This window comes from Maylandia zebra, linkage group LG7, assembly GCF_041146795.1.
Source record: "Maylandia zebra isolate NMK-2024a linkage group LG7, Mzebra_GT3a, whole genome shotgun sequence".
NCBI lineage: Eukaryota > Metazoa > Chordata > Actinopteri > Cichliformes > Cichlidae > Maylandia > Maylandia zebra.
In genome coordinates, this window is record NC_135173.1 from 40,562,597 (window position 1) to 40,585,556 (window position 22,960).

At 39.0% G+C, this 22,960-nt stretch overlaps 1 protein-coding gene and 1 long non-coding RNA gene across 2 annotated transcripts in view; one reads left to right on the forward strand and one right to left on the reverse strand.

Annotated features, from left to right (window-relative positions):
• The window catches only part of grin3a (glutamate receptor, ionotropic, N-methyl-D-aspartate 3A), a 53,274-nt gene that overhangs the window by 16,704 nt on the left and 13,610 nt on the right, over positions 1-22,960 (forward strand). The window contains exons 3-7 of the mRNA XM_004538359.2: positions 12,065-12,734; positions 13,524-13,907; positions 14,460-14,605; positions 18,650-18,765; positions 19,495-19,646. Of these exons, the coding sequence (XP_004538416.1) occupies positions 12,065-12,734; positions 13,524-13,907; positions 14,460-14,605; positions 18,650-18,765; positions 19,495-19,646 (1,468 nt within the window). The remainder of the gene's footprint in view (positions 1-12,064; positions 12,735-13,523; positions 13,908-14,459; positions 14,606-18,649; positions 18,766-19,494; positions 19,647-22,960) is intronic.
• On the reverse strand, positions 653-21,924 carry LOC143419490 (uncharacterized). The gene is made up of 4 exons (XR_013099487.1): positions 21,679-21,924; positions 1,382-1,435; positions 909-1,108; positions 653-823 (listed from the first exon to the last, which is right to left on the reverse strand). It is a non-coding gene; the product is annotated as an uncharacterized LOC143419490 (long non-coding RNA).

The window sequence follows — 22,960 nt, forward strand, 5'->3', positions numbered from 1 at the left end:
TTATGCTGAGTTGCCCTCGATGCATCCACTGGAGTATGAGTAAATGTTGGAAAAATGCATCTTCATATTTCCTCTCTTACTGTTAGAACTTTCTTGACCTGGGTTTCAACTATATCTATATCTATTTTTCGTTGCTAAATAGGTTAAAGGTTAACATTAAGATTACTGTGAGCTGAAACTGCAGAAGCATATTATTTATACCAGCTATTCATCACTTTTAGCAATCCATGCTGACATTTCTGTTAGCATCCTCACGTCACTTTATGGCGAGCTGTGAGTGCTGACAATTCCTTATGTGTACGGGACATAATTGAAATTGATGCAGTGCTTGGCGCATCATCTAATACATCTCAATCTCATTTTTTGTCTTCTGAAAGATAGAGTTACTTTGCAAATCTCCATATACACCCACAGGACCATCGATACCCAACTGGGAACAGTGCTGGGGAGTAACAGAATACATGTTCCAGTGTTACGTATTTAAAATACAAAAAATGAGTAACTGTATTCCGTTACAGTTACCGTTTTAAAAGGTGGTATTCAGAATACAGTTACTTTGTTGAAATAAAGGGATTACACGGCGGTGTCACGGTCTGGCTGGCAGACCGTGGGGATGTGGGGAAAGGAGGACCCAAAACGCAGACTCTGCGATGCAAACAGTGCTCTTTATTCACAGTGAAAAACTGTAAACACAATAACTCCCCGTTGCTCCCTTGAACCCCGTGTGCGTGCTTCCCTCCGACGTCTGTGCTCGTGCTCGTGCTCCCCGCTGTTGTGTTTCCGCACACCCCGTGCGTGCTGCCTTTCTGGACCACTCTTCCTCCTGCAGGGAAACCATAGAGGCAGCCGTCAACACTAACCCTCGGCGGGCATATACGAACAACACAGACATATGCTGACACACTAACTTGGTACGATAACTCAATGATCCCGCGTCGGTGGGAGCTCCAAGACTCTCCTAAGTAGCTCCCCCGACGAGCCCTGATCAGCGGCAGGTGTGTGGCTTCGGGTGTGGCCAGTCCCTCCGCAGGGCCACACCCCTCAGGCCTGCAGGTGGCCGAGCTCCATCCTCCAGGCACACCCGCAGACATACACACCCATACCTCGCCTAAACATATGAGTGGGACACAGACTAACACAGTACAGAGAAACATACATATGTACACGCACAGAGAAGGAGAAACGACACCAAAAATACATAATAATAATAATAATAATAATACACAGGTCCATGACTGCCCAGGGATCCTGGGTCGCCCAGTCCCAGGACCCTGACAGGCGGTCAATTCCTGTTTCATATGTTAGGCTATGCCCTCTCTATTTTTGGTAAATCCACGCTGGTGGAAACCCAAACAAAACACGCATTAAGAGGCTCTAATACCTGTGTCTCAATCTTGCGGCCCATGTCACCTCTACTTGCGGCCCGCATAATGACCTGAAGAAATATATTTTTTAAAATTAGTGTTCAAAAATGTATTTAATATGAAGGCAATAGGCAGAGTGTTACAGGCATAGCCCTAAAGAATGTAGCCTCATGGGCAGCGTAGCCCAGTTGTAAGTGAGCTATTAAGACTCGACTGTACACTGTTTTCCTCCGAAACAATAAGTTCCGTTGGAGCAGCCTTTCAACGCCTCTCTCTGTCTCTCGCTAGCAAAGTTGACCCAGACAACAAAGTAAAGCTAGTTTTTGGCTACGAGCCCGACACGGAACTGACGTATTAGCCAGAGGTTCCTTTACTACGGTACCGTGGACCTGTTTTGCACGGAATAGTTTTAGGAGATCGCTGCAAAAAGTGCAGCCTTACCTAATGTCCACCCTACTGTTACTCATTTTATATTAAGATTTAAAAATCTGGTTGGTATTGGTATGGTGGGTATCCTTCAGTAATAGTAATAAATCACACAGCAAAAGTACATTCACGTAGTTGTAAAACTGCTGATAATATATTAAGTAATCCAAAGTATTCAGAATACGTTACTCTCATTGAGTAACGTAACACGTTACAAAATACATTTTGGGGCATCTATTCTGTAATCTGTAGTGTAATACATTTTAAAAGTAACCTTCCCAACACTGACTGGGAATCAATCCATTAAGCTATGACTTCAACTATGAGAGTAAAATGACATAATTGCAGCTAATCACTAAGTTAAGTAGATACTGGAATCCACAAAAACAAACAAACAAAACAAAAAGAAAGAATCTGTTTTGTAGTTCTTTAACTGCATTACATTACTAAAATTGAGCTGATAGCAATGTAGTATCTAATGGGATATTTAAATGTTTCTTAGATCTTTAGTAATCTACAAGAACAATGCACAAGTGCTGCATCTCTTTACATTCAGCCTCCTAAATACACAGTAATGTCTCTTTTTGACCCTTTTCTTACAGCGAGCAGCTAGTCAAACAAATATCTCTCCATTTTCAAAATAATTAAAGTGTATTTACTTTTACTCTCTAGTTATTTCTCCAAATGTCTATTACAAATCTGCGGGAACATATTTCCCCCATGGTTTACACCATTCATACCCAGCGGCTTTTTAGAGTGAAGATTGTGGTCATTTTCACTCATTTCATACATTTCAGATTCAGTGAGAATTTTGTTGTCTGAATAACAGGTGCTTGGTGGATGAGTTGACCTTAAGGGAGCAGTTGTCACCTCAGCAGTGTTGAAGCCAAAGACCATGTGACAGATGAGCAACGGAAAGATTGTAGCTGTTCTCAGTTGAACACTGAACTCTTCAGGGCATCTGTTTCATGATTATTATGGACCTGGTTGCAGCGGTGTTGCTGGGAATGCCATCAACCTCTCTCAATGGGAGAAAGCAGGTGACATATAGAGGTGTTTGCCACCAGACATCTGTAGTGTCATGGGACTAGCCGCTGGGACACTATCGAAATAACCAGCTTTATGCTAACCCAGGGCATGTGTGGTGCATAGATATTTTTAGCATGATGGGAAAAATCTAAAATTCATAGCAAATAAGGGCCTCCAAAAGCAGTTTTACCTTATTCTAGCTGAATGGCAGTAATATGCTTACTGTATAGAAAAGTAATGACAAAAACATCAGAATAACATATGAAATACAGATTTATGCAAACTGGGAATGACTATGTTTTGTATAAAAAGGATTTTTGTGATGCTACACTTTAAAAAGGCACATAAATCATTTAAAAAGGAAGTCAGAAATACAAGGTCTAGCTAATCTGTGAAACAATGAAACAGTTTAGTTAGCATCATAGCCACACTTTCACAGGTCACAAGGTCAAGACCAAATCACGAATAACTTTTTAAAATATTTACCCAGATGTTTCCTTCTAGGTTCTGTAATAAAACTAGCAGAGCGGACGTGAGACTTACACAGGGGCTGTAAATACTGCATAAAATGGAAGGAATTTGAGGAATATAAATTGAAAGTAACAGGAGGTAGCTGTGTACATGGTACTCATTAATCAGTATCATCCTGCTATCTTGTTGTCTGATAGCTAAAAACTTCCACAATCAGTTTATGCTGATTATGGAAGTTGTAGTTTCATTTTTCAAAACCCAAAACAGCTGTTTAGGTCCTGCCATGATGGCTTAATTAGCTACAAAGAGAACAGCAGACCCCAGATGTCACACTTTTTGAAATAGGACATGTTCCCTATGTCACTTCCTAATAAGATACTAATCGCTTAGTAAGAATTCTTAATCCTAATTTTATGGATTGGACAAATCTATCAAAAAAATCCACATAACTGTACTGTAGGATTAAAAACTGGTATATAGTTTGAAGTCTGCTTTTGACATGTTGAAAATAGAAACAAAAATTCTAAGAGACTGCGTTTTTGTACCATGACTACCAATATAAATAAATGGCTCGCTTTCGTTTACTCTAGTTAGCCTCCATCTGGGTCCTCCAACTCCACAATATATCATCTGCATACTCCGCAGTTCATGACACACTAGAATACTAACTCGTGTCAGTGTGCAGGACTGGAGCCTATAATATTAACTAACAATTATCCCACAACTCATTTCTCACCATGTTATGGAGTCATACAAATGTAAGTAGGTAGTGTAAAAAAAATATGTTCTATGTGGAGCATTCGAGTAAAAGGGTAATGTGTAATACATCCCAACACGAATTCTAAATTGGCCATAGGTGTGTTTAGATTATCAGGTTACCCTCCACCCCATCGTCTTGCCCCATGTCAGCTGGGTTTTAGGCTCAAGCCCCACCTTGACCCTGATCTGGATATGCAGTTCAGAAGCTGGATGGACTGGAAAATTAGAATTTTATGTATCACTGATTTGAGTATATCACATTTATCTGCAGGCGCTGTTTCAAAGAGGATTGAGTGTTTGCTTGTTTAAATGTATTGAAAAAGTCAACGTTTTTCATGGGCTTTACTTATTTTTTCACACAACTGTAGACAGGCAGCTGTTCACTGAAATTGCTCCAGGGATAGAGAACTAATCAGCCAGTCATGCTGTAATGCGTGGCTGGTGGGTAAAATACCTGATCGTATGGAAGTTGGATTTAGTCCATTTTCAAGTGAGAATGGTTCTCAGGAAATCTTGCAGTTTATTTCTACCAGGTAAAATTTAATTGTCTCAAATTCAAATTTAGTTGTATCAAATTCAAAAATATTGAATATAATATGCAGACTAAATAGACTGACATACTTTTGAGATACATAAAGATTAATATTACATTATGAGAGTTTATATAATTAATTCATCTACATCATAAATATGATTTATAGTTACTGCTGAATATTCTGTTTGACTGCAGTTCATATATTCAGTTTTGCTTTAATTTCCATCTCTCTTCATCGGGCTTTGAACCAAGAAAGATCAGTAAAGGATCAGGCTGTGCATAAACCCTTCATTCTGACATTTACATCCGAGATCTTTTTTCTTTTCTTTTTTCTATTTATCACTGTGTTCCATTCGCGCGAGCACTCTAAAAGCTGGACTTTTTGTGACTCATTCATTTGGTCCTGTGGGAAAATTCTTTCAAGGCAGACCACTTTGTATTATGAGAAATGAATTGCCTAAAAGAGAGTATACTGCATAGCATCACAAAGCGATGGAGTGTTTGTGCGGGAAGTCAGTGTTCTGTACTGTACTGCAAACTGTACTGCAATCAGCTGGCAAAAAAAAGTAGTTTTCTAGAAAAATGCTCAAATCTGTTACATGTAAGGAATTGTAAAAATCAAATGTTTTCTATTGCACATAATATGTTACATTTTGTATCTGCTAGAGCCTGATGAAACACTTTTATAATATAATAATAATGTGCATGTGTTAGTCCCCATAGGGAAATTACTCCTCTGCATTTAACACATTCACCCAGTGAAGCAGTGGGCAGCCACCAATGCAGCGCCCGGGGAGCTGTGTGTAGGGACGGTACCTTGTTTGCTTATTGTTTCATTGAAACCTTTACTGCAGGGGTGTCCAATTTCAGGCCTCAAGGGCTGGTGTCCTGCAGGTTTTAGATATCACCCTGGGTCAACACACCTGAACCAAATGATTAGTTCATCACCAGCCATTTAAATTAGCTATGTTGAATCAAGGACACATCTAAAACCTGCAGCACACTGACCCTCAAGGCCTGGAGTTGGACACCCCTGCTTTACTCCAACTGCCCATCATTTAGAAACCAAAGCCATTTAATATCTGATGGTTCTACAGATTATACTTTCATTAAAAAAAATGCATGTCCTGGGAAAAAAGTTGGCATTGTCCCCAATTTATGGATAGTTTAGAAAACAAGGATGAGTAACGCTCACATGAGGTGCATATTATAAGCAAGAAAGAAGTAACACTTGCCCTTTAGCTTATCAGTAATATGTAGTGTAATAGTCTGTCAATTTTAATGTTAATTGCAAGAGAATAAATGATGAGGACCAACCATGTGTTTCACAAATGTAATTCTGTCTTGCATAATAAATCTCGCTGTGGTTTGCAGGAGTGCAAATTTCCATAAATATAAAACAAGATTACCTCACTCTCTGGTATAGTAGAAAGCTTGACTGGGGCAAGTCAAACGTAAGCTGCATAGTAAAGTAGCTGCAGGCCATGCATACATGCTTGTTACACTTGCACATAAATCAATGTTATTTCACTTCAATTTTTTTTAAGTTATTATGATTTTCAATGTTGTTTCGCTTGATACGTATTGCAACATATAGACATAAACATGTTGAGAAACCACAGTTTAATAAGCCTTTTCTTATCTGTTGTTGCTGTTGCAAAACAATTGGAGAAATCCTGATTGTAATACTTTTGTTCTTAAATCCAGTTGATAGGATTAGTTTCAAACAAAATACTGGCATTTGAGGGAACTGTGCAAAAATATTGTAAACATATTTGGGTTTTTTCCAAAATGTTTTAACAATCAGTCATCAAAGACAATGTTTAAATCTGATTCAGGGGACCAGGGATGTCAAGCATAAGGTCCAGGGGACAGAATCTCCCCAGCAAAGACTGAAGGAGTTGCAGATTTTGAACTTTTAACTGCTTTTTCACAAGTTTTACAGTTTTTCCTGTCAATAAAGAATGACCCTCATTCATACTACACTATTACTATTATTAGTAATAGATAAACAATTAAATAACAGAAAGTTGCTGTTTTTTTACTATTTTATACATTTATGATGTTACAGTCGATTCGCAGAAAGACAAGAAAAAAAGAAATTTTCTTTGAATGAACAAAAACGATATTTTATCATTACAGTACATGGCAATGAACTACAGAACTTTTTCTGTAATTGTACATGTTTATCATGTAGCTTCACTGGTTTGGCACACTTGAGATTACAGTAGTGAATATGTGGCTCAATGTGTAAAATGAGTTTGACATCCCTACCATAGATGGTTGACTGAGTAAACAATCTGATATAGTGGCTCTTTATATATTTATTTGGGCATTCAAATAATTTGGATGTCAGGTAGGGCTCACTGAAAAAGGAAAACTTGTTTTTTCACTTTTATCCTATGACGAATCACATCTAGTTGGGATTGAGGGTTTTCCAGGGGGTTTAAAGTCAGTGTGCAAAAGTTAAAATCACACATGACGGGATAGCAAAGCCTAAGAAGATAAAGGTGGGGAAAAAATGAAGATAAAGATCTAAACCTAAGATATAAATGTGCATTTTCACAGAGATACACTATACACCCTTCTGAGAGTTCAGTGAGCAAAAGTCCTTTATAACTAGATATTGTGCCGAGACAAATTTCCACAGGTTATCTTATTTATTTTTTCCCCACCATAGACAATCCGTCTTGATAGAAATCATTTTAAACCGATCCATGCCCGTCAAAGTAAAGGTTAGTACCCACATGTGCCAGCTGGATGAACCATAGAGATAGAAAATGGTATATGATAAATGTCCCCGCTGAGGCTTGTATTCCCTGAACCAATGTCAGTGAAACACTTTCTGTTTGCTTCAGGCGAGGATCGGTTTAACAAGGAGGAATACTCTTGGCAGAGATTTCTATGCTGCTACAAAGGCAGCAGCATTTCCTTTTTTCTATATTTTATTTTTAAGAGCAAAATGTTTTCTTGCTTAAAAAAACATTCATTGTTGCTGATTAATGTTGTGAGAGTAATGAATAAGATGGATTTAAGTGCACTCCCATTCCTTTTCATTTAACTTGCTTGGTCAGTGATGTACACACAACAACAGCCTTGTGGTTATATCATGTTAAAAATCTTTTTTATTTATTTATTTTTTTGGGTGATGCATGAGGCGAGAACACGAGGCAGCCTTGACACTGAGTTAGTCTTGGTCTGGAAAATATATGATTCACCCAGACGTCATTCTTTGGCTACAAATACCATCATTTTATCTTTTCATGAAGTGGAAGTGAATCACGTCACGTTGAATAAAAAGTTCAACCATAGTTTTTATTTCGAGCATAGGAGGTAATGTAGCAGCTCCGGATGTAGTGAACTACAGCACGTCAGCAAGTAGTTTTGAAGGTCAAATAATTGTTTGGTATGATAAGTTGAGGGGTGAGAAATATGGAGCTTAAGATAAGTATATTGGGGCTTGGTTTAAATATTTTAGCTACATTTATGCTTGGAGATGATTTCTCAAACTGAAGCTGTTTTCGTAGGAACAGGCAGGACAAACTGAAAACAAACTTAAAATTATGTAGTGTAAACTGGCAGACAAACAGGCAATGGTGGTATTTTAATTACGTTAGTTTGTTTACAATAGTGTTGAAATGGTAGTTAGTTGTTGACATCTCTAAATGTTTTTTGGAATTTAAAGTGCTCTTTATTTAAATAATCAATGTGATTCTAGGTTTTCTTAGGGATCACATTATTTAATGTATTTCCTTCCCCTTAGTGTAATCAGTCAAACTGTTTTTTCCAGTTTCATTTTGATAAACTTAGTCTTGTGTATTTTGTATTTACTTTAAACTTCCTTGTCTAATTTTTCTGATGACTTGGAGCTATGTTCCCTGCTGTTTGGCATCTCCCTAAGTGCCTTGTTGTAATCCTGTTTCCTTTGTGTACTGTTCTTTAGTTCCCCATGTTTCTGTTTCCCTGCTTTCTCTCGTGGACTTTGGTTTGCCTTTTTTTAAAAACGTAATCGATGCCTGCATTTGACTCTGCATTTGAGTCATCCAGTCTGCCTTTACAAACATTTGTGAGAGAATGGGTTTTTAAAAAATAACTCACTGAATTCTAGCACAGTACTGTTATAGGTTGTCACCAGTGCAACAAGTAAGTTTGCAAATTGCAAAAGTGGAAGCAGTTAAGAACCACAGCAATTTAGCCACAAAGTGGCAGGCCAGATAAAAAGCAGGGTGGCAAAGTGTTGAGGCATGTAGTGAAATCTGCCAAAGCTCTGCTGATTCAATAACTGCAGATTCTAACTCTCCTCTAGTATTAACATCAGTACAAACATTATGTCCTAAGAGCTTCATGGCATGGTTTTCATGGCTGAGCAGCTCCACTTAGAGTAATGTGTAGGTGGCCCAGTGCTTTTGTGTGTCTCTGAACTCGATTCTGTGTTCAAAGACATCCAAAGTCAGCAGAGACAGAGCAGTCCTGTGGGTGTGCCAGTTTAACTATCCTGAGCTTGTCTGATTAGAAGAGTTCAATAGTTCATAATGAGTGGAGCCACTTAGGATCAATCCCAGTTGTAATAACTATCCTTGGAGTTCTGATTACGTGATTGGTGTTGCAGCGGTCTGACCCTTTTTTTCAACTGAGTCCTTATGTGGATGAAACACATGGATACCAGTTTAACTTGGACATCTATATTGATTTTTGCTACAAAACTGTGCTTCCCTTTTCACAGCTACTTTCCTGAGAAAACCTTGCCTATATTAATCTGACAGTAAATTCAGACTTGAACTTGAAACATATTCAAATAATACAGATGTCTTGCCTAAACACATTACCTTCTATAATAGGTGACCTTTTAGTATGAAAGTGACATTTCACATTTAGCATGGAACACTTTCTGCAATGTCAGGAAACTGCGAGAGCATGACACTGGCTGCCATCAGGAGAGAGACACACTCCCCAGGTAGTTTAACATCTACAAGCTACTGTGATAACACTGACCTTCAGACAGCTTGCTTGAGTTGTCAGGTTGGCTAAAAACCTGTAAAAGATGAAGGGAAGTTGACAAGGTGGTGGGACGGGAAATTTTTCAGTGAGCAAGGTGACACGATGGAGATATTTTGAAAAAGGTCACTTCAGGTACATCATTACCTCCTCAAGGCATATCAAAGAGCTGTGCATCTACCTGGATGCCTGCATGTTTTCTTAAATTCAAACATATCCAATCCAGTGCGTGTCTTTCTTGTGTGTGGGTGTGAGTGTGTGTGTCTGTTCTGGTATCTGACACTCTCAGACAGCCAGTAGCATGGCTCAGTGAGGGAGATGGCGTGATCACTGGACCGTGGTTTGTCTTATGCTGTCACACATACACACACTCACAGATAGACAGCCACTAAGGCCGCCAAGATAGTACACCTCTCTGTTGTTGCTTTTACACCAATAAAGTGGAAATTGATATATGAACTAACCAAGAGTAAACATAATTGTACATTTAAGCCCATAAGTCCCAAGAACAGAGATCCAAACATGTCTGGATAGAGGCGATAAAGAATAAAAAAGCAAGGCAGCAGAAAACTTTTTTTTTTTACAGCTGTGCATCCTGCAATTTACTTTATTGTGCAACATGAACTGTGCTCAGTGCACTCTCAGTCTCTCTGTTGTATTTAAGATATAAAAGAAAATGGGTTTCAGCTTTCTGAGTCATAAAGAAGACATATGCATATGCCATGCATATTCATATTTATCAAACATACTGTCAGGGTAGCATCATAAACTTGATCTGAAATGATTCCTCTCCAGGCAGAGCTGATCATAAAAAAATGCAACACTGGTTATTTGTTCAAACAACTGCTATTAATGTGTGTCAAAGTCAGAAGTAGTCAGCACGGTGTTGTTGTGCTCTCCAGGATCAGGCTGGATTGGATCAGTGAGTAAACAAAGCATGTAGTGTTGACAAGACAGACTGATGATTATTTCTTGTCTTTTGGAGGGTTTTTTGTTAATGTTTTTTAAGATTACCACAATATTTCAGCTGCTTTCACCAAGTGAAATTATTTTTATTATTTTTTTTACTAATTTCATTTGTAATCCAAACAATCTTTCATCTGTTTCAGTTAGCATCATTTAACTGTACCCACTAAAGTGAAGAGAAGTGAATGGAACTTTAAAATGTAACATTGAAAGGACGCCCTAAATGATACTTACAGAGCATCTTGAGAACATACAGTTGTCTACAGTCTAATAAGACCTACGTTTTCTTGAACCTTCTATATCCTAGAAATTTAGTGCGAAATTGTCACAACAGTTCTTTCAAGCTGCTTTATAATGTGAAGATCATATGATAACAGAGAGAAAACCCTAGTAATCAAATGACAAAGAAGGAGAGCGACAGGACAGAAGGCACACGGTGGGAGAGAACCAGGGATTATTAATAACTAATAATTAAACGCAAAATGGTTTATAAACAAATAGTGAGTGAAAAGAGGTATGTAAATGACATGTGATACACACATATACACACTCAGAAGTAGTGCGTAATTGCATATGGTCGAACTGATTTTCTTTTCATTGGTTATAATCCCAAATAGTTTGGAAAAATGCTCAAACTCATCCATCCATCCATTTTCTTCCACTCAAACAATTCAGGGTTGTGGTGGGGATGGAGCCTTTCCCAGCTCCCATAGGGCGAGAGGTGGACAGTTTACCAGTCTGTTGTAGAACTAATACTCAGAGACAGACAACCATTCATACCTGTTAACTTCCATGTATTTGGATTTTGGAGACAGAGAACCCACACAACCATGCTGTTAATGTGCAAATTCTATACAGAAAGACCCCATCCAGCCAGTGGATTTAAAACCAGGACATTCTTCCCATGAGGAGATAGTGCCAACCTGCAAACAGTGCTCCCACACACAAAAAATGTATATAAAAAATTTACCTATAGCTCTCTTTTTGATACTTCAAATGTCTTTGATCACAAAAGACAACAAATGGAATTGAATGCACAGAAAATATTGACTTTTTAATATAATTCATTTAAGTCATTTAAGAGGGCTGATTTTTTAGAGAAGCACAAAACCTTTAAGATCTAGCATTTAACTGCATTAGTATTAGTGCGCAAAAGAGATAGACTTGTGTTCAGTTTAGACAAACAAATCAAATAAACCTGTTCTCTTGAGACTTCCTGTAAGAATATTGTCTACAGGGGATAAAATGTGCTATTATACTGAACATCTGTATGCACTGAGCCCAGAGTTTGATTTTTGATTGACTTTTGACTGGGTATCACTCTTTGCAAACATAATAAGTATATTGTTAAAAAATGTTCCCAAAATTTTAATGATGTTTGACATTAAGCATGTGTCCAGTAAAACTGTGTGTACCCTTCTGCTCGCCTTTTTTCTCTTCCAAGCTTCTTCACAATGTCCCTCACTCCTTTTTTCCCCCCTGACACTTCTTGTTTTCTCTTTCTCTTCATTCTCCTCAGATTTGTAGCCAACACATCATTTGAGGGCCAGAGCGGTTTCATATCCAGCAACAGTCAGAGCCAGAATGTCATCTCAGAAGCCCATCACTACATCTGGTCCCTCCAGCTGGATCCCTTAGGCCAGCCAACCTGGACCCGCCTGGGACGCTGGCGCAGGGGGAGAATTCTGATGGACCCAGCAGCCTGGCCAAACCATCCAGGTTCTGGAGGAGGTGGCGATTGGCGCCGACCTCCACGGTTGCACATGCGAGTAGTGACACTGGTGGAGCACCCATTTGTATTTACCCGTGAAGTGGATTCGGATGGGTTATGTCCTGCTGGGCAGCTGTGCCTGGACCCGCTTACCAATGACTCTTCAGTTTTGGAAGGACTTTTCCAGAACCTCAGAGGAACCAATGGATCTGTTCCCACAGATCTAAAGAAATGCTGCTATGGCTACTGCATTGATCTATTGGAGAAGCTGGGGGAGGACATGGGCTTTACTTTCGATCTCTACATTGTTGGTGATGGGAAATACGGGGGGTTTAAGAATGGTCGTTGGACAGGATTGGTGGGTGATCTTCTCAGTGGTGCTGCCCACCTGGCAGTGACATCTTTTAGCATTAATTCAGCTAGGAGCCAGGTGATTGACTTCACCTCACCTTTCTTCTCCACAAGCCTAGGAATTCTGGTCAGTGTTGCTCTTCACTCTCTGGCTTCTTTTTTCCTCCTCTTTTCCTCTCCACTTCTTCTCCTAATTTCTGTTACTCTTTAACCTATCTCTCTTTGATGTGTGTCATTGACCTGACCTCAACTCTCTCCTCTCAGTATGCAGACGGTCAGTATCAATATGTTTTACCACTGCCAACCATACATTATTGGATTCCAGTGCAATCCCATATGCGGGGCTGTTCTGGGGGTTATACAGCTTTGCAGAAAGAACTTATTATTACAATTACTGCAGCTAGTCTCAACAGCTGACAGGCATAGGGATGGTGGTAATCACTATTGTTACTTTTTCCTAGTATGCTGCTACAGATGTAGACGTTCTGCTTTATTTACAGTGGATGTATTTTCTATTATCTGTATTTTTTTCTTTTTCCCATTCCACTAGAAGTATCTCTCTTACAAACAGCAGCGTCAGAAACAGCATTTGCTTCACAATCACTGGACTGTGAAACCAATTTTCTCCAATTGAGGCAAGGGTACTATAATGAATTTGCACCATCCCACTGTGATCAGTTTTTATTATTATAGAGTTTATTTGTAGTGAAGGGAGAGGGAGGATGGGGAGGGGGGCTGATAGGATCTTTCCATAATAGTCCTAATTAATGTCTTCCAAAAACTCCACATTTCCTCTGATTTATGAAACATTGAGAACAACAGTAATTTTTGATAATTACAACATCTTTTCAGTTTTGCAATATTCCTTATGCAGTGCTTTTTTTTTTTCTTCAATCCTGTATCCCCACCTGCCCAGGTGCGTACTCGTGATACAGCCGCACCCATCGGTGCCTTTATGTGGCCTCTACACTGGTCCATGTGGCTCGGCATCTTTGTTTCCCTCCATGTCACCGCCATCTTCCTCACTCTGTATGAGTGGCACAGTCCATTTGGTATGACGCCACGTGGACGCAACCGTGACCGAGTGTTCTCCTTCTCCTCAGCACTTAATGTGTGCTATGCCATTCTCTTTGGAAGAACAGTGGCCATCAAGCCACCAAAATGCTGGACTGGGCGTCTGCTGATGAACCTTTGGGCCATCTTCTGTCTATTCTGTCTGTCCACCTATACTGCTAACCTGGCTGCTGTAATGGTTGGGGAGAAAACTTATGAACAGTTGTCGGGAATCCATGATCCAAAGGTAAAAATCAGTATAGTATAGGAGAAAAGTCTTTAGTCACCACTCATATCTTTATATTGGTGAGCCAAAGGAAAATGTACACACAGATTTATTGAAACACTGACTACATAAGGAGAAATATTCAGTGTGATATGAGTACGTCTTCTTCCTGTGTTTATATTGATATCATTAAATCATAATAACAAATTACATTTTGGTTCTGAGTTGTTTTTGTTCTAAATGAATTTCATTTAAACAAATATTTAAAATGTCTAGAGGTTATTTGTTTGCTTTTGTACTTACACTGATGTTTCATTGTCTTAAAATTGTTACTCAGCAAATATACTCTTTAATTAAACACCCTTGTAGGGGCGCGTGGGAATTAAGGTGATTAATTGGTTTTCGGCAGCTCATTAAGTCACTGAATTACAAGAATGCAGGAATGTTTAGAGTCGGCATGTTCAAGAAAAAAAAAGAAACAAATTAGTGTAAAGAAACAAAGAAAATGCAAAGCAACAAACTTTCTTGATTTGAGTTCTGAAGGTATCTTGTTTTATTTCTTCTTTCTTGCAGCTGCACCATCCCTCTCAGGGATTCAGATTTGCTACAGTGAGAGAAAGCAGTGCAGAGGACTACGTCAAGAAGAGTTTCCCCGAGATGCACGAGTACATGAGAAGATACAATGTCCCGGCAACGCCAGATGGCATACATCATCTCAAGTAGGGCTATAAGATGCATACAGGCCACATATAGCATACAGGCAGACATACATTTTTTTGGAGGACCATAATCAAATCTTTATTGATTTATGCTCAGTCTTTACTGATCCAGGTACTGCTGTCAGCTTTCCTAATATCCACTCAGTTAGCTAACTTCTCTAGTCATTGCCCCTGAAAATCAACTTCTGTTTGGTTGCACAAGTGAAAAAAAGAAACTGCATCATCTTTGATAAAAAATAAATAAATAAAAAAATAAGAGTGTGCGCATACTGAATGAAAGCCAGATTTGAAAAAAAAGGAGAAGAAAATTGCATCCCTGCTGCTGTCATTCCCCACCACAAGCCTGCCTGTTCTCATTCAGATCTTACCTTCCTCTTTTTCCTGCCACTGCTGTCATCCTCAGCCCTTTCAACATTCAACTAGCAACCCATGGTGCATAACAGAATATAGTTTTAGGTTTGTTTGTTTTTTTTAAAGACAGCAGGTCTGCATGGAACACAATTTGAACGGATGAAACGAGATTTATTTTTACTGAGCTTGTAAAATGCTGATTAGAGGGAAAGCAAAAATGTCATCTTTAGAAAATTACAACTTGGCAACAAGACAGTATACAAATGTGCCGCAATGCAATCCTCTGCATTGGGATTTACTTCACTAGGGACTAAGCATTATGTATATACATATGCAAGACACTTGTGCACTAACAGACTGATAGTATATCTCTAATATATACTGCACTAATTGCACTAAAGTTTTTATAGAAGTGTAAGTATACTTGCTTTTCTTGGATTTTACTTTGGATCATATCTTTTGTCATATTTTGATAATTAATTCAATGTACTGCCTGTGGGGTGGAGGAATGTAGTCTTTTCAGCTTCAGTGTTTATTTGAGGGGTAATTAGAGTGAGGTCGGCTCTAGTGAGCAATGTTTTTTTTTTCTTTTTTCCTTCCTAATAAGAACGGACCAACTTTCCAAAGTACACAGTGCTATGTAGAAATAATTTGTATCTTTTTTTCAATGCCAGACTGCTGTTTAGCAAAAAAAAAAAAATTATAGTTGTAATGTCCTCCCCCTCCAATGCCTTGCTAGTGTTGACAAACAGACTAAACTCCATGCTGACCACTTTGTAAGCAGTTTAATGCCCTTTGACATAGTCAGGTCAGCCTGGTAAAGTTCAAACTAAGCATCAGAATGGGGAAGAAAGGTATCCTAAGTGACTTTGAATGTGGCAGGGTTGTTGTTGCCAGACGGGCTGGTATAAGTATTTCTGATTATCTTATGGAAGTTTCCCACAGAATCATCTCAGGGATGAACCCCCTAACGAAGAGAAAATATCCAGTGAAAATGCCATGCTGATGTCAGAGGAATATGACAAGACTATGACAAGACTGAGCAATAACTCAATTACCCACTTACTGCAATTATGGTATGCAGAAGAGCATGGAGGGAGCACTCCTGTCAGCTAAAAACAGGACACCGAGGCTTCAGTTCACTCAGACTCACCAAAATTGGATGATAGATGATTGGAAAAACATTGCCTGGTTCAAATGAGTTGCTATTTCTACTGCAACATCAGGTAGGGTCTGAATTTGCCATAAAGAATAGCATAGATCCACTCTGCCTTGTATCAGTGGTTGGGGCTGCTGGTGTAATGTAATGGTTGTTTTTGGGGGTTTGTTTGTTTGTTTCTTTTTCTCTTGGCACACTTTGGGCAAAATAAAAAAACTCAGCCTAACTGAATATTGTGAGCTTGTTTGACCACATGCTCCTATCTTCTGATGGCTGCTTCCAGGAGAATCTCTAAGCAATGTTTCCAGCACCTTGTTGAATATATGCCATGAAAAATTAAGGCAATTTTAAAGGCAAAAGGGAGCCCAACCCAGTACTAGAGGTGTACCAAACAAAGAGCAAGCAGTACAGCTGAATATTGAGTGTATTTTCACAAGGAGGTAAACATTAACAATCAAAACCAGGTTTTAAGGGATCTTATAAGAACATGCTGACTGATGACGCTGACAGTGATCATGGGAATGGTAAATAAGAGTGTGCCACACAGGCTGTTGGGGCACACTCTTGTTTATCAAATGGATAATTAACAAAAAACAAGACAGATAAACAAAATGCTGCTGTATATGTAGCACACATTGTGAAATGCTTGAGAAAATACAGTAATTTAGATGACTACTTGGAGTTGTCATCCCTACACACTAGGCACCGATTACAGTAAGCACTGATTTTTATCAGGGCAATTCTTTTGTTTTGTTTTTTCAATAATGTTTCAACTTTAATGACCATGTCTCACCAGTGCTACTGAAACAAACTATCAACACCACTGACTGCAGCCTGTCTTCTTTATAATTAGAGCATTTGGAAAAAATTCACTGGCTGAAGCATTACAAGCCATCAGACAGCTGTCATGTACCATTACAGCTGGCCTATTAATGGATATATAGGGAATGCTACTCTAATACGACAGAGAAGACAATTTATTAGAGAGCAATTTCAACCTGCGAATGTACTTCATAATGCAAAGACTTATCCCTATAACCCCACAGTAATGGAAACTCTGGCTTTACATAAAAGTACACCACAGACATTTTGATGTCAGCAGTGGTGTTTTCCCTTCATGCAAATATGTGATTTATAGATGATGTAAAAAGGGATGCATCGTGATTTAATCATATTAGTTTGTTAGATGGCTGATGTCAAGATAGTGCTTTGACCATAAATGAGATGCTGTGGTAAAAGACCAAGGATGCCAGCTGCAGCATAATTCAGCCGGTAATAATGAACAGGCAGCTTGCAGGGAGAAGATAGTGCAAGATTTCAAACGCTGTCCTTGATAACAAGCAAAACACAGTATATCTTGAAAAAGTCTTTGTAGCGTTTGTATCCCGGTAGACTCTAGCTGTCAGTAAAGACATTTTAAAGTTGATTTGTAAAAGCCTCTCAGAGTGTTGTGACGTAATATCTCACCTCTATATAACAGACTTGTGAGGAATACAAATAAATTGGCAAAAATCTGTAGGCAGGCAGTAATTTTCCTGAAAGGTAGCCAATGAAAGGATTGGGGGAAAAGTAAAGGCAAGGCCAGCATCAGAATTATGAAGTTCAAACAAGGCAAAAATATTTGTTGAATCACTTACATTTCATTCTTAGTGATAATTTCAGGGTGTGCTGCCATTTAAAAGGCTTTGTAAAACGCCCACAAGCTCAAAGAAAAACAATTCATTCTTGCATGCTTTTATGCTTTATTCGCTGTTTTCGGTTTCATTTTCAGTTTGTATTGTGCATTAAGTAGCACCATGTCTGCAGTCAGTCTTCGTGCTTTACCGTTAATTAAACTTTGCATGTTTTGATTTCCAGAGAAGAAAAATGCAAACAGTTTTCATAGGGCCTATATATTCAGCTCTGCCCTACACATGAAGTTAGGTAGAGCATAAAAAAGGTTTGTAGGACCTGTTAAAACAGAATGACTGAAGGTGAAGTTCATTCTTTCTACTCACCCTGTGAAGTCAGAGAAGTGACACGAGGACAGACACAGGGAAAATAAGCCGGAGAGTCACAGACGAAGAGTGAGACAATGAGCTAAGGTTCATTTAAGCTACTGTCTCGTGAGGTGGTGAAGATTAATTTTTCATGTCAAATTCAGAAGGCGGCTTAAAATAGTGTAAAAGATTTGCTGTTGGTCTCCTGATATTGAGAGAATCACTCGATGAGTCTTGCAAATTATCCATCTATCACACTGCAAATGCCAGTTTGTTTACTTGATGTAGTATTACAAAGTTGAACTGCCTAAAAATGACCCACACAATATAAATTACATTTATTACGATTATATTTGAATTCTTATTATGTCTGCAAAATTATGCAGCACAATATATGCATAATCTCTTACTGTTTAGCTTGAGGAATGATGGCAAAATTTGAGTGAACACAAATGTTTGATTTCATCACTATGCTGTGCTGGAGGAGTGTTATGAATGTGCACAGGGTACTTTTTGCAGCTGCAGTGTACTTACAGTATGTTGTTTTGCTTACAGGGCTGACCCTCAGAAATTGGATGCATTCATCATGGACAAAGCACTGTTGGACTATGAGGTCTCCATAGATGCAGACTGTAAAACACTAACAGTAGGAAAACCTTTTGCAATTGAAGGTAATGTGCGAGCATATCAATTATGAACATTTTAGATGAAATCTATCACTACTCTGACATGTGAATAGCATCCACCAGCTCTGGTTTTAATCATCACCTGATTTTAAGAGGTCTTTCTGCGTCACTGCAGACTAACTGACCATGAGCAATTTTAGAACAATCCTAAATTTAACAATATCAATCACTCAATGTTTACACAGTGGTTAATCTTTTGGCTTTCAAAAGCTTACACTCTCCAGTGTCTACTGTTAATCTGTGGTCCGTTTAGAAAGCCTCTTCCTCCCGCTGTGAAAATGTTCCCGTGGCGGTTGCTTCCATTACAAGCCATCGTAGTCCCACATTCCAGCGGTGTTGTTAATTACTTAATGCACTCTTAAGCCTTCAAGATACAATACACATCAATCAGCACGCTTCCTACCAAGGAAAGGTACTTTTGCAATTGGCTGTTGCTGAATTTGTCACACTCTCCTGGCCTGCTAAGACGTTCAGAGATATAATTATATCATCAAGCTTTGCTTTGGAAAAATTATGACTTTTTAAAGTAAAAAAGCTAAATTATCCAGACCTCCAAGTGTATCAGCTCAGCAGCTTGTTTTTCCCATGGCTGTAGACCAGGGAAAGAATACAACAGCAGCATGAAGGTGACATGAAAAAAGGTGTTTTTGCCGTTATGACAGAAGAATAATCGCTAAAGAGTCTCTGTGTGTGTTTGTGTGTGTCCAATGGCAGGCTATGGCATTGGCCTCCCTCAGAACTCTCCACTCACTTCCAACATCTCGGAGCTTATTAGTCAGTACAAGTCAGATGGCTTCATGGACATGCTGCATGACAAATGGTACAAGGTCGTTCCCTGCGGGAAGCGCAGTTTCGCTGTGACTGAGGTAAGATTAAAGCGAGGCAGTGTAGGGAAAATAGAGCGTATTTATCATTTCATTATATCATAAATGATCATTTCTACAATTTCAAAATCAGAACAATATAATATAACGCATTTGTCTCATTTTTATGTCTTACTCAAATCTTACTCAAGTTTCTTTGCTCTCAAATATTTATGTGGAATCTTTATTTGAAAGCTCTGAAAAGTCTTATGTACCCCACACAGTGACTTACTCAGAAAAGTAATCTTTCATATTTTGTTCACTACACATAAAGTCTACTTCAATAATTATACTACAAGATGTCAATGCAAAGAGGCCATTTTCTCGAGTAACTCATAGTATGAGAAATATATGTTTTATTAGAAATGCAATACTAGTTATTTCTGGCCATATTTCTCCCCGACTGTGACTTCAAACACTATAAAAGAGGCTCCTATAGGTCAGTGCAGACTGCACACAGCATACTGCGCTTGATCCTTTTGTACTTTGTTCTTTTTATTTATTTTCTTAGCTGCTGTGTGGATGGCAACATAATGTCTGTCGATCACAAGGATGTCGCCTAAATAAGCACTCGTGATTTGTACCTTTGAATGACAGCGTCTACTAAATACTTAATCTTAAATGTAAATTGCCATTTCATGAGCTCAGAAGCAGGAGTTGTGGCAATGTGGCACGTTGCATTGCCACAGATTCAATGTCACCTAAGTGAATCATTTCCCGGTGTGTAGCAGTTAGACGTGTTATAGATGCTATCTAGAGCTGCAGACATTTAAATTGCTCCGGGTACAATTCATTTTGCACCATCATACCTCAGTCTGCCTAACGCTACGGAGGAGAAACCTGCTCAACTGATATTTAGCTTCATCTGGGTGTGTATTTCAATTTTTGTCTCACAGAAACCACAGTACGGTGATCATGTGCACACTTAGGGTTCTCATATTATTGGTAATGATTTTAAATATCAAGTATATATCATTAACTTAAAATGACCTAAACTGATTTCTAAACTTTGTTGTTCACTTGCATACATCGGGCAACATCAGCAGGGCCCTCATGTCATATAAGCAATATGAGTTACTGACAAGCTTGGCCCAGTTTTAGCCCTGCTCAGCACTTTTTTGTAGCAATTATTTATACCGATGAGTGACTACCACCAGCAGTAAGCCTAAGGATTCTGAAAAGATGAAAAATCTGATGGATTGGCTTCACTGAGGTACAGTAGCCAAGCTCTCTGGCATTTACCCAGCTCTCCGTCACCCCAAAGAATCTGATCCCATTTGAAGTAATAAAATCAATACCAATAAATTGCATATTATTCAATTACCTAACATTAGGAGGGCCAAACTTAGCATTACCGAGAAATAAATGGTGATAAAAGAAGTGAAGATGATAAAAGTGATGTGCTTTTTTATTGATTTTTTTCTGCTAATTTATGCAGTCAAATGGTGAAATATAACAGCACCATTAGAAATGATTGTTGTATATAGTGGTATGAGCCTAGAAGCGTGTGTTACCAAAAACCTGTAGCATATAGTATGTGTTTTCATGTGCTGAGCCTTCTAATGAGCAGTGTTGGGAAGGTTACTTTTAAAATGTATTCCATTACAGATTACAGAATACATGCCCCAAAACGTATTTTGTAACGTATTCTGTTACGTTACTCAATGAGAGTAACGTATTCTGAATACTTTGGATTACTTAATATATTATCATGCTTTTTACAACTACATAAATGTACTATTGCTGTGTGAATTATTACTATTACTGAAGGTCCGCGACTCCGAACCGTAGTAAAGGGACCTCTGGCTAATACATCGGTTCCGTTTCGGGCTCGTAGCCGAAAAATAGATTTACTTTGTTGTCTGGGTCAACTTTGCTTGCGAGAGACAGAGAGAGGCGTTGAAAGGCTGCTCCAACGGAATTTATTGTTTCGGAGGAAAACACGAACATGGTGTACAGTCGAGTCTTAATAGCTTACTTACAACTGGGCTCGTCAGGCTCTCTTCTTGGCTGCAGTGGTTATTATTATATTTACATGCTTCCAGCTCCCGTTTCTGCTCGATGACAACTCGTACTTTTCCACTCTCCTTTTTCTCCCTCCTCGCGCTCACAGACACATAACGGGTATGGCAGTCCATTCTCCCTGCAGCACGGACTACGCTGCCCAGGAGGCTACATTCTTTAGGGCTATGTCTCTAACACTCTGCCTATTAGCTTAGCACAACAACAACAACAAAAAGGCGCTCTCTCACCCAGGAAACACACAGTCGCAGAGAGAGAGCGTCACACTGTAACCACGGCAACCATAACCCTGCCGCCTGGAACAACAGATCGTAGCTGTCAAACAAAACCCAAACAGTCCTGACCCGCCACAATATGAAACAGGAAAGTACCGCCGTGTAATCCATTTATTTCAACAAAGTAACTGTATTCTAAATACCACCTTTTTAAACGGTAACTGTAACGGAATACAGTTACTCATATTTTGTATTTTAAATACGTAACAGCGGTACATGTATTCCGTTACTCCCCAACACTGCTAATGAGGAATGTTGGAGTGTGCTATTAGACACAGACTCAAACGTGTTCTTTATTCACTGAAGCTGGAGTATTAGGCTACGTTCACACTGCAGGGAAAGCGCATCAAATCCGACTTTTATGACCCTTTGCGACCCATATCCGATCATGGTATGTCAGTGTGAACAGCACAAATCCGATATTTTCAAATCTGATCTAGGTCACTTTCGTATGTGGTACTGAATCCGATACATATCTGATGTTTTAGAAAGCGACTGCTGTTTGATGGTTATGTTGCATTAAATTCGTCTTTTACGTCACTGACACAAGACAGACACCAATTATCAGCGCTAGAGAAAACAAATGAGAAAGCATGGCGGCCATTGTTATAGCACGGGCTCTCTTAATTTCTCAGTGTCTTTCTCTCTCTAATTTATTTCTCAAAATTCTGTCGGTTACGACTGTGCAGGAATTGATAGACTGCTGCGACAACACCTACTAGCTCTGTAGCCGCCATTTTTGCTTCCGCAAACAGAAGGCGTTGTGTGTGACGTCTTCTTTTGCGCATGCGGGCCGCTTTGAGGGCCGTGAACCGTTCACACTAGAGAGCGTTTGCTGTCATATTTCCTTTGTAGTATGAACAACCAGACAAAAAAAATCGGATTTGATCACAAAATCGGAATTGAGCATTAAGACCTGCAGTGTGAACGTAGCCTTAGATCAGATTAACGTCACATATATACAGTGAGCTCATCTTGACTTTGAAGGATACCGCAGTTTTTCCCCTATCCCAATGGATT